We start from the raw sequence: 13,500 nt of genomic DNA, 5'->3' as shown, positions 1-13,500 counted from the left end.
AGAGGATACAAGACGGAGCCTGGTACACATTTCAACAGGTTTTGGAAGTAACAGGGTACAGGTTTAGCCCGAAGACAAGGTTCGACTGGTTACATAAAGAAACACAATGAAGGTATCACTAGGGTTTATGCATGAAGAGGGTAGGCCTACAAGAAGAAGTAAAAGGCCACTGGTTGAAGTGGTTTCAGGGTAGTACGGGGTTGAACAGAGTAAGGTTTTGACCAGGGTACAGGAGAGAGCAAGTCAAAGTGAGTGAAGGTGTTGCAGTATGGAACGAAGGAATACAGAGAAGAGCAAGTGCACTGGTTTGAAACTGATATAGGAAGGAACAGGGTACAAGTAAGGGGACGGGTTTTAATGCAAGAACTTGGCTGGCACCAGTGCCATGATGTCTTGGGGTTCACTGAGGGACTAAGTATTCTAAAGAGGAGCAGGGTATGAGGCTATATGTCTGGGAGCACTCACTCTGTTTTTCCATGTCTCATCCGTCCCTCTGTAGTCTGACAGGATGGAGGACCAGAGGTGCTCCCTTCCTGATCTGGACGATGTGGTCGGCTCGGTCCCGGAGGGTCAGGATGACTTCTTCAGTTTGATTCAGAGAGTTCAGTCCAGGAGAATGGACGAGCAGAGAGCCTCGATGTTGGCGACACACGACGAGGACGACGAACACATCAACACTGCTGGCTCCTCTCCTCCTCTTCATCCTCATCGTCATCATCACCCTCAATGATGAACATCAGAATGTGAAGGTGTTCTTCGGAGGCTCTCGCAGGGACAGTGTTTGACTGAGGACCAGATCCTGCACCGGTTCTACGTTTCAGTGTTTTGGATCTTGTTTTTGATGGACATTTGGAATGGTCTGAGCTGTTGTTGTTGTTGTAACACATCCACCTGCAGGATTCAGACTGAACCCAGCCTCTGTTGATGTGGAAACACCCATCACACTTCTGATGTAAACAGCAATAAGAGACTCTTAAAAGTAACACCTTGAGGGCCTGATCTTATCATGGCCAAATGAACTGTATGATACATTGATGTTTTGGGTCCTGACCCTGGTAGTTAAAGGTTCCCCCAGTTTTACTGTGGACCAGTAGTAGTCTAATATGGATGTAACAATGGATTTGAATATTTTAAATGTCATCTTTACTAATGTTTTCTGTGAAAGGACAATGTATTCACCTTATTTGTAACAACTCCAAGCTCGTGTGTGGCTGCCTGAAGTTAATATTGATGCCTAGATACGACAAAAGTAAACCACACCATCATCAACATAAAGATTAACAAAAGTTCCTCAAAGGAGCTTTAAGGATACTCATCAAAGGCTTTAAGGAAGAACTATGAAGAGAAACGGATTTGTCTTTAAGAAAGATCCACACAGAGACAGATAAGATCTGAAATAACTTCATACAGATGTTTACTAAAATAAATGTTGTGGACTTTTTTCCTCATCAAAATTGAATTTGCACATTTCTTTTTTAGAAAGCTGTTGTAGCACCTCGCTCTTTTGGAATTAGTCATAAAATAACAACAAAAGCAGTTGTTAAAACCGACAACAAATAACTTTATTGGTTGTGTTAAATTATTGTGTCTTTATTCTTGTGACAGCTGTGCCATTATCTCATTGTATTTTATCACTCATTTTCTTCTGATTAGCTAAACTCCTCTGTTTACATAGAGAATTTATGGAATTGGGTCCACATTGATATCAGTCCTGTTGTGTATAGGAAGTAGAATAAGTGATGTTAACATCAGTAGATATCTTAACATGTCATAAAAACTATATTTTGAACTCCTTTCTCATGTTTAAAGCTCCTGTGAGGAACTTTCTGATTGTGTTGACTTTGGCGCCCCCATGTGGACTAAGTGATCTTGCTTATTTCGTCCTGTACATGTGTAAATTATGTTATCTCCTCCTGCTTTCAACTAACAGTCAACTATTTCACTCTTTAGGAATATTTACTGCAGAAAAAGGGTTTTACTTGACTTGCTGTCAAACACTTCATCTGACACCTACCCTCTCACAGCGACTTCAGGCTTTAAAATAACAAAACAGAAAAGATCAATACTTTTTCTAACAACCTTGTTTGCGTTTCTAGGTCATAAAGAGGCATCACTGTTTATTTCAGTCCATTTCATGACCACTCAAAAACTCCTCACAGGAGCTTTAAAATCAATTTCTCAACAAACTTCGCCTTTTTTTTTTCTTTTTTTCTTTTTTTTTTTTAAATCTAAACTGATGAGCAATATAATCAGTTTATTACTTTACACAGTGATGTTTGAATAAAGCTTTTTATGAGTTTAAAAGAGACAAAATAAAATGTGAAATTAAGAGAAACAGCAAAAAACATGCAGCACATGCTTTATTAAAAGTATTCATATCTCGCCCATATGTTAAACCAGGCGTGTCCAATGTACGGCCCGGGGGCCAACCGCAGCCCGAGGTCCATTCATTTATGGCCCCAAGCTTCCATCTTTAAAGGTGTTATTTATAGCACATAAATTAATCACCTTCTGAATCATCTGTACATTTTCAGTTTCTTTCAAGCGCACAAACAAAACTAAAGTCAATCCAGAAACGTCTCAAAAAGCTTCATATGGACTACTCATATAAAGCATAAGCATGAAAGGAGCAGAAATGAAACAATGGCAAGACATATGAGGGGAAGATAATAATAATAATGCTAAAAAAATAACAATACAAATTAAAAATAAGAATAAAATCAAATAAAACAGAGACTAATGCTCACCAAAAATAAAATATGTTTAATTAAAATAAGTTAAAGCATCAAAATTAAGAATATAAATAGTTAGAATAAATAGATTTTAAAAAGGTAAGGATAAGAGTTGAAAAATATATACTAAGGTTAAAAATATCAATAAAACTGAGTAGATAAATACAAATTAAATGAATGAATGAATGAATGAATGAATAAATACATAAAAATAGAATAAGATAAGAGTTCAAATTACAGAAATAATAAAGCAACATTTAAATCAATATTATAGTAAAAGGTAAGTAATAAAATTGTTAAACCCTACATAAAAGCCAAACTGAATAAATACTTAATAGTTTAAGTTTAAAAGTCTCAATATCTCTGTCAGCGCCTCTTTGATCCTCTCCTCTCTCAGGTCGTCACTGATTCACACAGGTGGGTACAGAAGAGGATTAGGGCCACTGAAAACATTTTTTTATTAATTATTATTCTGAGAAAAAAGTCAGAATTCTGACTTTAATCTCAGAATAATATTTTTTTAAAACAGTTTGACCTTAATTATTATTATTTTATCAGTGTCCCTAATCCTCTTCCACAGGACAGTGTACAGATAATAACCATAGACATCATTAACAAATAAAAGTGCTCACCTTGGTTGTAGTTCTATTATGAGTGAGCTAACCTTCACTGAGGGTGGGACTACAAACAGACCGACACAGGCCTGCTCTGTGGCGCCACCACGCATGCGCCGTGAAGAGCTAAGGAAGTAAACAAGCAGCGTTGCTCCTGCTAGCACGTGTGGAGGAGACGGTGAGTGTTTAAACCTCTTTAAACCTTCCAAACTCTAAACTCTGGTTTTCTGTTAATGATCAGAACCGAGTCTACACTCGATCCAGGTCTCGGACTGGTTTCTTTAGACCATGTTTATGGACTTTGGTTCTGTCACTGTAGGTCACATTTTTGTCTCTATATGTGGCTTATTATAACTTTCGATTCATGACTTCGGGATCAGTTTTGTTTTCATGACAATAAAAATATGCTCGATTTTAAAGCAATTCAGGGTCTTCTTTGTTAAGTTCCAAGAGTTTTCAGTGGGTAACAAGTCAGTTCAGGATCTGGACTCTTCTACTACTGAGCCATGCTTTTGTAATACGAGCAGAATGTGGTTCTGCTGAAATCTGTAAGGTCTTCCTGAAGACGTCAGTGTCAGGATGGCAGCATGTGTTGCTCCTAAACCAGTATATATTGTTCAGCATTAATGGAGCTGTTTTTAATGCAGTGACTTCCACTACAGTCATGTCTGTTTTTAATGCAGTGTCTTCCACTACAGAGTCATGTCTGTTTTTAATGCAGTGACTTCCACTACAGAGTCATGTCTGTTTTTAATGCAGTGACTTCCACTACAGAGTCATGTCTGTTCTTAATGCAGTGACTTCCACTACAGAGTCATGTCTGTTCTTAATGCAGTGACTTCCACTACAGAGTCATGTCTGTTCTTAATGCAGTGACTTCCACTACAGAGTCATGGCTGTTTTTAATGCAGTGACTTCCACTACAGAGTCATGTCTGTTTTTTAATGCAGTGACTTCCACTACAGAGTCATGTCTGTTCTTAATGCAGTGACTTCCACTACAGAGTCATGTCTGTTTTTAATGCAGTGACTTCCACTACAGAGTCATGTCTGTCTTTAATGCAGTGACTTCCACTACAGAGTCATGTCTGTTTTTAATGCAGTGACTTCCACTACAGAGTCATGTCTGTCTTTAATGCAGTGACTTCCACTACAGAGTCACGTCTGTTTTTAATGCAGTGACTTCCACTACAGAGTCATGTCTGTTTTTAATGCAGTGACTTCCACTACAGAGTCATGTCTGTTTTTAATGCAGTGACTTCCACTACAGAGTCATGTCTGTTTTTAATGCAGTGACTTCCACTACAGAGTCTTCTGTTTTTAATGCAGTGACTTCCACTACAGAGTCTTCGGTTTTTAATGCAGTGACTTCCACTACAGAGTCATGTCTGTGTTTAATGCAGTGACTTCCACTACAGAGTCATGTCTGTTTTTAATGCAGTGACTTCAACTACAGAGTCATGTCTGTTTTTAATGCAGTGACTTCCACTACAGAGTCATGTCTGTTTTTAATGCAGTGACTTCCACTACAGAGTCATGTCTGTTTTTAATGCAGTGACTTCCACTACAGAGTCATGTCTGTTTTTAATGCAGTGACTTCCACTACAGAGTCTTCTGTTTTTAATGCAGTGACTTCCACTACAGAGTCTTCTGTTTTTAATGCAGTGACTTCCACTACAGAGTCTTCGGTTTTTAATGCAGTGACTTCCACTACAGAGTCATGTCTGTTTTTAATACAGTGACTTCCACTACAGAGTCATGTCTGTGTTTAATGCAGTGACTTCCACTACAGAGTCATGTTTGTTCTTAATGCAGTGACTTCCACTACAGAGTCTACTACCTCTGAAATCAAAAACATGTCCTGTCTCAAACGTACACATTTACAGAGTTTCCTTTGGGTTTAAGTCAAACCTGGTCTTCTTCTGTCATCTAATGTTGTTGTGGTCCGGGTTCAGGTCTGATCTGGTCCGTACCTTCAATCATGAGTTTCATCTCCTCTCTTACAGATCCAACAACAAACAAACCCACTTTAATTCATCACCTCCTCCTGCAGTCATGAAACCCCCTGCAGACAGTCAGCAGGACGATCCCGTGCCTCTCGACGTCACCACACCTGCACGAAAAGAAAAGAGGAAGAAGAAACACAAAATAGAGGAAGAGGAGGTCAGCATTTCATCTCCTCCTGCTTCTGATGGAGATTTGAGCAGTGGGCACAAAAAGAAGAAGAAGAGGAAAGAGCAAGAGGAGGAAGAGATGCAGGTTGAAGAAGTAGAAGAGCCTGTGACAGAAAAGAGGAAGAAGAAAAAACAGAAGAAAACGTTGAGTGAGGATAGCGTCGTCACAGAAACAGACGAGCATGAGGGAGAGACAGACCCGGGTGTGTCTGTGGAAGCCAACAGCAAGAAGAAGAAGAAGAAGAGACGAGAGGTCATCGCAGCAGAAACGACAGAAGAGCAAAACAACACAGAGATGGAGCCTCAGCTGGAAGAGGACCATGAGGAAGAGGAGGAGGGGGGAGAAGAGAGTGTGCCGAGCAGCATCTCAAAAAGAAAGACTGTAAAAGAGAAGAAGAAGAAAGTAGGAAAGCCGAAAGACAGGAAGGGTGCCAGGGTTGCAGTGAAAGGAAGAGGAGCGGTGCATAAAAGACAGAAGGAGAGGATGTCGGCTGCAGAGGATTGGTGAGATGTTTTTGTGTGTTTCAGCTTCTAGGAGCCAATTAGAGCACAGTATTCCCTCCGTCCAATCACAGCACAGTATGAGTTTGGTCCAATTAGAGCACAGTATCACCATCGTTGTTTGTTTTGTCTTTACAGGATTGAATCTTCAGCGTTGGACGAGCTGCAGGAGTACATCCCCGACATAAAGAAGAGATCCCTCAGAGAGATCAACAGAATCATCAAATTTGATCTGCAGCGCTTCAGGAAGTTCAAAGAGGAGGGTAAGAAACCTGCAGACAGGACGCTCATACCCCGAACCTCAGAAACAATCAGTGTCCCATCCTTCACGGCACCGGATCTGATAGGTTTCTATTCAAGTCAATGTGTTAACTTCCACTGGATCCGCTCCGTTGCATTCCTGCTGCGTCTCTGAGAGCAAGGCCGCCGGACAGCTGGAGTCATGTGACCGAGGTTTTCCCGCTGTAATCCCTGAATCAAGGATTCTCCTCCTCCTCCTCTCCTCATCCATGTTGTCTTTCTGGTCCTCTGAAAACCTCTGACCTGTTGACTCCAGGCCTGGCTCCGCTCATCATGACTTTGGTTTGTTGTTGTAGTTAAGTGAAATACGATCTGGTGATAACACAGAGTGTTTTATTCTGAAAATTAACCGGATGTTTTCATTTTGTTTTGGTGACACCTGACTTCCTGTCCCGCTCCATCTGCTCTGTTGAGATTGTTGCGTCGTGCTCCGGCATCCAGCAGAAATAGAAGTCCTGCGTATCTGATCCGGAGGAATCCGACCTGCCGGATCAGAGACGCAGCCGGAACGCAACGGAGCGGATCCAGTGGAAGTTAACACATTGACTAGAATAAAAACCTATCAGATCTGGTGCCTCAATCAAGACGCGCTTCATGACTGCATGACAGAAACCACAAACAAACGCACAACATGCAGCTAGAGGGCTCTGGTTAAGCCCTGTGGTTTAAGCTTGAGCCCTATAAACAATGTTAAAATGATGATCTTTAGCATAACAAGCTCTGAGATTCAACTTTGACTCCTTCAAATGCTTCAGCAGGTTAATAAAAACAACAAGTTACTGAAATAACACTCAACACAAGAAGCTGCTCATACAGAAGATACTGTTTCCTTGTTCCTGCAGGTGTGCCTGTTCGTTGGGGGCGGTTCAGTGAGGAGGAGAACCAACAGATCAGAAAGAACGTCTCAGACTTCCTGGCTCTGATCGGCATCAACTCAGCCACTAAGGTCATGTTTCCAAAAATGTTCAGCGAAGAGGCGGAGGAGATCCAGAAGCTGAGACTCCAACATCGCTTTGTGGAAAAGATCTGTAAGGGAGCGTTCACGATCATTATCACCATGGATGACGTAGAGTGAAGAGTAGTGTTCCTCCTGTCTGCCTCTAAACGTCTCTGTCTGTCTCTGCAGCTGAAGGGATCCCTCGGCCGTGTCATCAGATTCACATCAGAGCCAGGAAGATATATGATGAAGGGAACAATAAAGGAAGGTAAGAGGAAGTCAGCTTTAGTCTGAACCCGTCTGCAGCTTTACTGTGTCACTGCAAAGCTCTCTGTATCCTGATGGTGCAGCTGCAGAAACCACTGTTTCTCTGAACCTCTTTATCTTTGCATCTTAGTATCAGATGTTTCTACAGCTGTGCAGTTCATCCACAGAAGCCTCTGTCATTTTAAACTCCACCTGCAGAACCCCTGTGTCTCCTTTACCTTACCTCTATATATACCAAAAGCTTAATACGCCGTCTGTCTTCTTTCAGGTTCTCAGACGAGGAGGTTCAGACTCTGATCAAGTTACAGAACAAGCACGGGAACAACTGGAAGATGATCTCTGAGAAGATGGGCCGCAGCGTCTACTCTGTGGAGAAACGCTTTGCCGCCAATGGTAAACACGACACTGTGACAACAAGTCTGTACCCTGTAGAGCAGATCACGTGTGTGTGTGTGTGTGTGTCTCTAAGCTGAGTCTGTGTCCTGCATGTGTCCATCCAGCTAAAGGTCACGGGTCGTGGAGTCATGACGAGGAGTCCAGGTTGAAGAAGGCTCTGAAGGATTACCTGATTGTTCAGGTGGAGCAGAGTCCAGAAGGTTCTGCTCTGACCAGAGACCAGCTGTGTAACAACCTGCCCTGGGCGGAGATCAGTCAGAAGGTCAAGACGAGACACTGGATCCAGTGTCGACTCAAGTGGTCAGTACACCATCTGATACTTAAACCCTCCAGATTATTAATGATGCACCATGAGAGAAGTATTTTAGGTCAGGTGTTTTTTCAGTGTCCAGACATCCACTTGTTCGTGTGTCTGATTGAGGAGATGTCCAATCAATCAATCTTTATTTATATAGCGCCAAATCCCACCAAACGTTATCCTCAGACTCTCTCCAAACAGAGCAGGTCTAGACCGTACTCAATGTTCTATTATTAACAAAGACCCAACATCAAGACAGGATCAGATCCAGTCCCATCTTCCAGACAGGACTCAGTCTGATCTCATCTTAATCCACCATGAGCAGAGCACTTTGCAGCATTTAGCAAGTTACAGTGGCAAGGACAAACTTCCTTTAACAGGCAGAAACCTCCAGCAGGACCAGACTCATGTAAGAAACACATCTGCTGAGACCGTGTTGGAGAGAGGGATAGAGGGAGACGAAGAGAGAGAGAGAGAGAGAGAGATGATAGTGGGGAGACGGATAGTAGTAGTTGTAGCAGCTGGAGTCTGGCACCTCCACAGCAGCAGAGATCCAGAGGAACCTACGAGACAAGGGAGCTCAGGGACTCCAGAAAGGTCTATGACAAGAGAAAAGTGAGGGAGATGAGAAGAAAGAAAAAGAGGAGAATAAATGGTGAAGGAATGACAGAAGGAAAGGACAGGATGGGAAAAGGAGATATAAAGGATGAAGAAACATGGAAACAAAGAGAGAAAGAAAGAAAGGAATGAAAGAGGGACAGCAGGAAAGAAGGAATGATAGAGAGAAAGAAAGAAAGAAAGAAGGAAGGAATGAAAGAAAAAAGGGATTGAATGACAGCAGAGACCCAGAGGACCCTACGAGACAAGGGAGCTCAGGGACTCCAGAAAGGTCTATGGTTAGTAACTTTAATGGGACATGAAGAGTTAAAGTAAGAGACAGGCAGAGAGAGTGGATCCCAGTGTGTCAGTCTAAGCCTATAGCAGCATAACTAAGAGCTGGTCTAAGCCTGATCCAGCTCTACTATAAGCTTTATCATAAAAGAAAGTTTGAATCCTACTCTTAAAAGTAGAGAGGGTGTCTGCCTCCCGGATTCCAAAGTAGAGGTGCCTAATAACTGGAGGCTCTACCTCCTGTACTACTTTTACAGACTCTAGGTACTATGAGCAGGCCTGCATGTTGGGAGCATAGTGTTCTAGAGGGGTCATATGGCACTATGTGTCCAGTGTTTATGAGCATGATGTTTCTGTGTTCCAGGTTCTCCCTCCTGAAGAACAAACTGGGTTCAGGAGAGAGCACCTTCAACAGGAGGTCAGAAGGACTTCAGGCTAAAATCCAGCTCATCAACACGTAAGATCTACACGGGCTGTTTGAAATAAAACTTCAAGAACAGATACATTGTACAAGAACATTATTGGACACGTGGTTTTAAACGGCTGAATTTGCATTAGCATCGTCTGCTAGCCGTTAATACCCGTCCTGTTTCTAATGAGGATTTTATTTTGTGTGTTTCAGGTTGTACAACATGCGTGTGGACGATATCGCAGACATTGATTGGGACGAGGTCGCCAAAACTATCGAGTGAGTTCAAATACAGACTAACCGGTCTGTTAAAGGGTTCAGAGAGATCTGATTGAGACTGAACGAGATATTCATGAGTTTCTGCATCCATCTGGCTTCTTAGTTTTAGAGCTATTGTTGCACTTTAAGCTGTGTCATGGTTTCAGCCCCGGGTACTTCACTACACAGAGCTCAGCAGAGTAGGGATGTTTTCCTCGTTCAGTCTCTAATCCAGTCTATAGAGAGATTTTTTTAAGTTAGACCTCACATGAACTCTTGGTTGATGCCCTGACGACCATGAAGGACGCATCCAAGCTAAATACTTGGAGTCTACAGAGACCTCACGAGCATGTGCACTGATTTTCATATTTGTAGTGTTTTTGATGTGGTTCTTCTAGCTGCTGTTCTTAAAGAAGTCCTGTGTTGTGTTTTTTCAGTAAAGCGACGCCTGTGTGCATCCAGAAGAGTTTCCGACGTCTAAAAGTTTCCAGAGTTCCTAACTGGGCCTACTTATCCTATGGAGGTTAGTACTGAGGAAATATTCAGATTGTGTCTTTGGATTTCCCTCCTCGCTCCTTGATCCTCTATCTTTTGAGCAGCATAGAGATTTGGCGTGCTCTTTCGTATATCAGGTCCCTAATTATGTCCAGTTTGGCCTAAGACTGAGGAAATATTCAGATTCAGGGGCGTGGCTGTAATTTAGAGACCCCCCTCAAAGGCTGCCATTGTGTCTCCATGCTTATTGCTCCCCATATTTCCTTCCTCTTTCCTTGATCCTCTCTTCCCAGCAGCATCAAGAGCTTTGGCATTCTCCTTAGCATGGCATGGCCATAACAACTCCCAGTTTGGCCTAAAACTGAGGAAATATTCAGATTCAGGGGCGCGTCTGTCAGTGTAAAGACGTCTTCTAAGCTTGCTATTGTTTCTCCACTCTTATCACTCTTTGGATTTCCCTCCTCTCCCCTTGATCCTCTCACTTCTGAGCAGAATCAAAAGCTTTGGCGTGCTCCTTAGCATGGCAGGTCCATAACTACTTCCAGTTTTGCCTAAAACTGAGGAAATATTCAGATTCAGGGGCGTGTTTGTCAGTGTAAAGACCCCCTCAAGCACTGCTCTTGCGTCTCAATGCTTATCGATACTCAGTTTTCCCTCCTCTCTCTTCTGAGCAACATCAAGAGCTTTAGCATGCTCCTTAGTATGGCAGGTCCTTAATAATATCTAGTTCATCCCTCCTGAGGAAATATTCAGATTCAGGGGCGTGTCTGTCAGTGTAAAGACCCCCTTCTAAGCTTGCTATTGTTTCTCCACTCTTATCACTCTTTGGATTTCCCTCCTCGCTCCTTGATCCTCTATCTTTTGAGCAGCATAGATATTTGGCGTGCTCTTTCATATGTCAGGTCCCTAATTATGTCCAGTTTGGCCTAAGACTGAGGAAATATTCAGATTCAGGGGCGTGAACGTCAGTGTAAAGACCCCGTCAAGCACTGCTCTTGCGTCTCAATGCTTATCGATACTCATATTTCGCTCCTCTCTCCTTGATCCTCTCTTTTCTGAGCAGTTTCAAGAGCTTTGGCATTCTCCTTAGCATGGCAGGTCCATAAAAATATCCAGTTCAGCCCTTCTGAGAAAATATTCAGATTCAGGGGCGTGTCTGTCACTTTAAAGACCCCCTCTAAGGTTGCTATTGTGTCTCCATGCTTATCACTCCCCAGCTTTCTCTCCTCGCTCCTTGATCCTCTCTCTTCCAATCAGCCTCGAGGGCTTTGGTGTGCTCCTTAGTATGTCACGTCCATAACTACTTCCAGTTTGGCCTGAAACTGAGGAAATATGCAGATTCAGGGGCGTGAACGTGAGTGTAAGACCCCCTCAAAGGCTGCTCTTGAGTCTCCAAGCTTATTGGTCCTCATATTTCCCTCCTCTTACATTGATCCTCTCTCTTCCGAGCAGCATTAAGAGCTTTGGCTTCCTGGTTAGCATGGCAAGTTCCAGTTCGGCTTAGGACTGAGGAAATATTCAGATTCAGGGGCGTGTCTGTCACTTTAAAGACTCCCTAAAAGGCTGCTCTTGTGTCTCCACACTAATCACTACTTAGATTTCCCTCCTCTGTCCTTGATCTTCTCTCTCCCGAGAATTTAAGCATTCTTCTTCGCACAGCAAGTCTGTGACGACATTCAGTGCGGCCTACCTGAGGAAATATTCAGATTCAGGGGCGTGTCTGTCGGTTTAAAGACTCCTTCAAAGGCTGTTCTTGTGTCCCCAAGCTTATTGCTACTCAGATTTCCCTCCCCTTTCCTTGATCCTCTCTCTCCCGAGCAGCATCAAGAGCTTTAGCATGCTCCTTAGCATGGCAGGTATGTGACTACTTCCAGTTCGGCCTACCTGAGAAAATATTCAGATTCAGGGGCGTTCCTGTCACTTTAAAGCCTCCATTAAAGGCTCTTATTGTGTTCCCACGCTCATCACTCTTCACATTTCCCTCCTCTCTCCTTGATCCTGTCTCTTCTGAGCTTGCTCCCTTATATAGCAGGTCGATAATTACTCCCAGTTCAACTGAGGAAATATTCAGATTCAGGGGCTATTAGTTTAAAGAGTCCCTCAAAGGCTTTTCTAGCATTATGTTAACCTCACTCTCTTCGTGTTTGTTCAGAGATCATCGACTTCCTGTACTCCATAGTGCTTCCTAGCCTGAAGGAGAAGCTGAATGAACCCTGTGAAGAGGAAGAGGAGGAGGAGAAGGAGGAGAGGACATACAAGCTGTCTGATATCTTCATCTCAGAGGATGAGGAACAGTTCGAGGAGGTGGACAACAGTTAGCCCGGCTCATGGCTGAAAGGACACAAACATGTAGAGACATGAAGTCAGGGGAAGTAATCCCCCCATCTGATTGGCTGTCACCTGCCAGTGGACATTTTTATTAATAGATATAAACGTGGATTGAATTTCCTGCTAAACCAGAAATGAAAGGATGTTGTGATTTTATTCTAAAAGTCATGATGAGCAAATGATCTGTTAAAAAAAAAGATTTATGTTTTTTAACTTTATAAATTCTCCTCGGTCGAGTTTGGAGTCCTCTTTGTTAAAGTCTGAGTTCTTGTCACCAGAGACGAGGACCCCCTTTGAGTTAAATGTTGTGAATAAAAATGAAGACACTTTGATACTTCTGTGAATTAAATGCTGCAAAATACAGAAAATTAAAGGACTAGTACGGCAAAATGAACCCAGACAAAGTGAGACCTGAACAAAGGCCTGCAGCAACATCATCAGCTGAGTTAAGTGCCTGGAAAATGAATGCATACGATTAAGTCTGAATATTGGTGCTGAGAATGTTTTTATATTTGAGCTCATTTTCGTACTTTTAGGAAGTAATCTGCTTTTCTGTGAACGGGGAACTGATTTCAAGATTTGAATTAAAAGAAAAAAGTTGTCTGGAGTTAAGGAATCAGGATGAGTTTTTCTTTTTACTTACTGTGTTGGTTCTTATTCAAGGGAAGTGTTGTATTTTTATTCCAAATGCATTATCAAGTGTGGTTTGATGAGTTTGATACCTTTGCAATAAAAAATGCTGCAAAAACACAAACAATAAAAGCACATCTGGGACCGCCGAGGTGAGACTTTAACCCTTACGAGGCTTACAGAGAAAAGCTTTGAGTTTCAGTAAAAGCCCTTTACCAGCTGAGCTAAACGACTGCTTTGTCTTTGTCTGAGGGTTTGCTGGTTAGAAATG

At 42.4% G+C, this 13,500-nt stretch overlaps 2 protein-coding genes across 2 annotated transcripts in view; both read left to right on the top strand.

Annotated features, from left to right (window-relative positions):
- Positions 1-1,834, top strand: part of gpsm1a (G protein signaling modulator 1a) — a 19,433-nt gene extending 17,599 nt beyond the window's left edge. Inside the window, exon 5 of the mRNA XM_034691267.1 lies at positions 500-1,834. Within this exon, the coding sequence (XP_034547158.1) occupies positions 500-730 (231 nt within the window). The 3' untranslated portion in view covers positions 731-1,834. The remainder of the gene's footprint in view (positions 1-499) is intronic.
- Positions 1,835-3,420: 1,586 nt separating this feature from the next.
- On the top strand, positions 3,421-13,206 carry LOC117819254 (transcription termination factor 1-like). The gene is made up of 11 exons (XM_034692534.1): positions 3,421-3,524; positions 5,352-6,023; positions 6,159-6,283; positions 7,163-7,348; positions 7,447-7,525; positions 7,793-7,917; positions 8,025-8,220; positions 9,474-9,566; positions 9,732-9,797; positions 10,214-10,299; positions 12,424-13,206. The coding sequence occupies exons 2-11, from the start codon at positions 5,401-5,403 to the stop codon at positions 12,588-12,590; spliced, it is 1,746 nt and encodes a 581-aa protein (XP_034548425.1). The 5' UTR covers positions 3,421-3,524; positions 5,352-5,400; the 3' UTR covers positions 12,591-13,206.
- The last annotated feature ends 294 nt before the right edge of the window (positions 13,207-13,500 follow it).

The sequence above is a fragment of the Notolabrus celidotus genome, chromosome 9 (genome assembly GCF_009762535.1).
Source record: "Notolabrus celidotus isolate fNotCel1 chromosome 9, fNotCel1.pri, whole genome shotgun sequence".
NCBI lineage: Eukaryota > Metazoa > Chordata > Actinopteri > Labriformes > Labridae > Notolabrus > Notolabrus celidotus.
The sequence above is the reverse complement of the archived record's forward strand: the minus strand, read 5'-3'. Positions and strand labels throughout refer to the sequence as shown.

What these genes read in the sequence shown, in the direction of transcription:
- LOC117819254 (XM_034692534.1), top strand. Translation starts at nt 5,401, where the DNA reads ATGAAACCCCCTGCAGACAGTCAGCAGGACGATCCCGTGCCTCTCGAC. An exon ending in ATGTCGGCTGCAGAGGATTG is followed by an intron (nt 6,024 to 6,158) that starts GTGAGATGTTTT and finishes TTGTCTTTACAG; the next exon opens with GATTGAATCTTCAGCGTTGG. An exon ending in AAAATCCAGCTCATCAACAC is followed by an intron (nt 9,567 to 9,731) that starts GTAAGATCTACA and finishes TGTGTGTTTCAG; the next exon opens with GTTGTACAACATGCGTGTGG.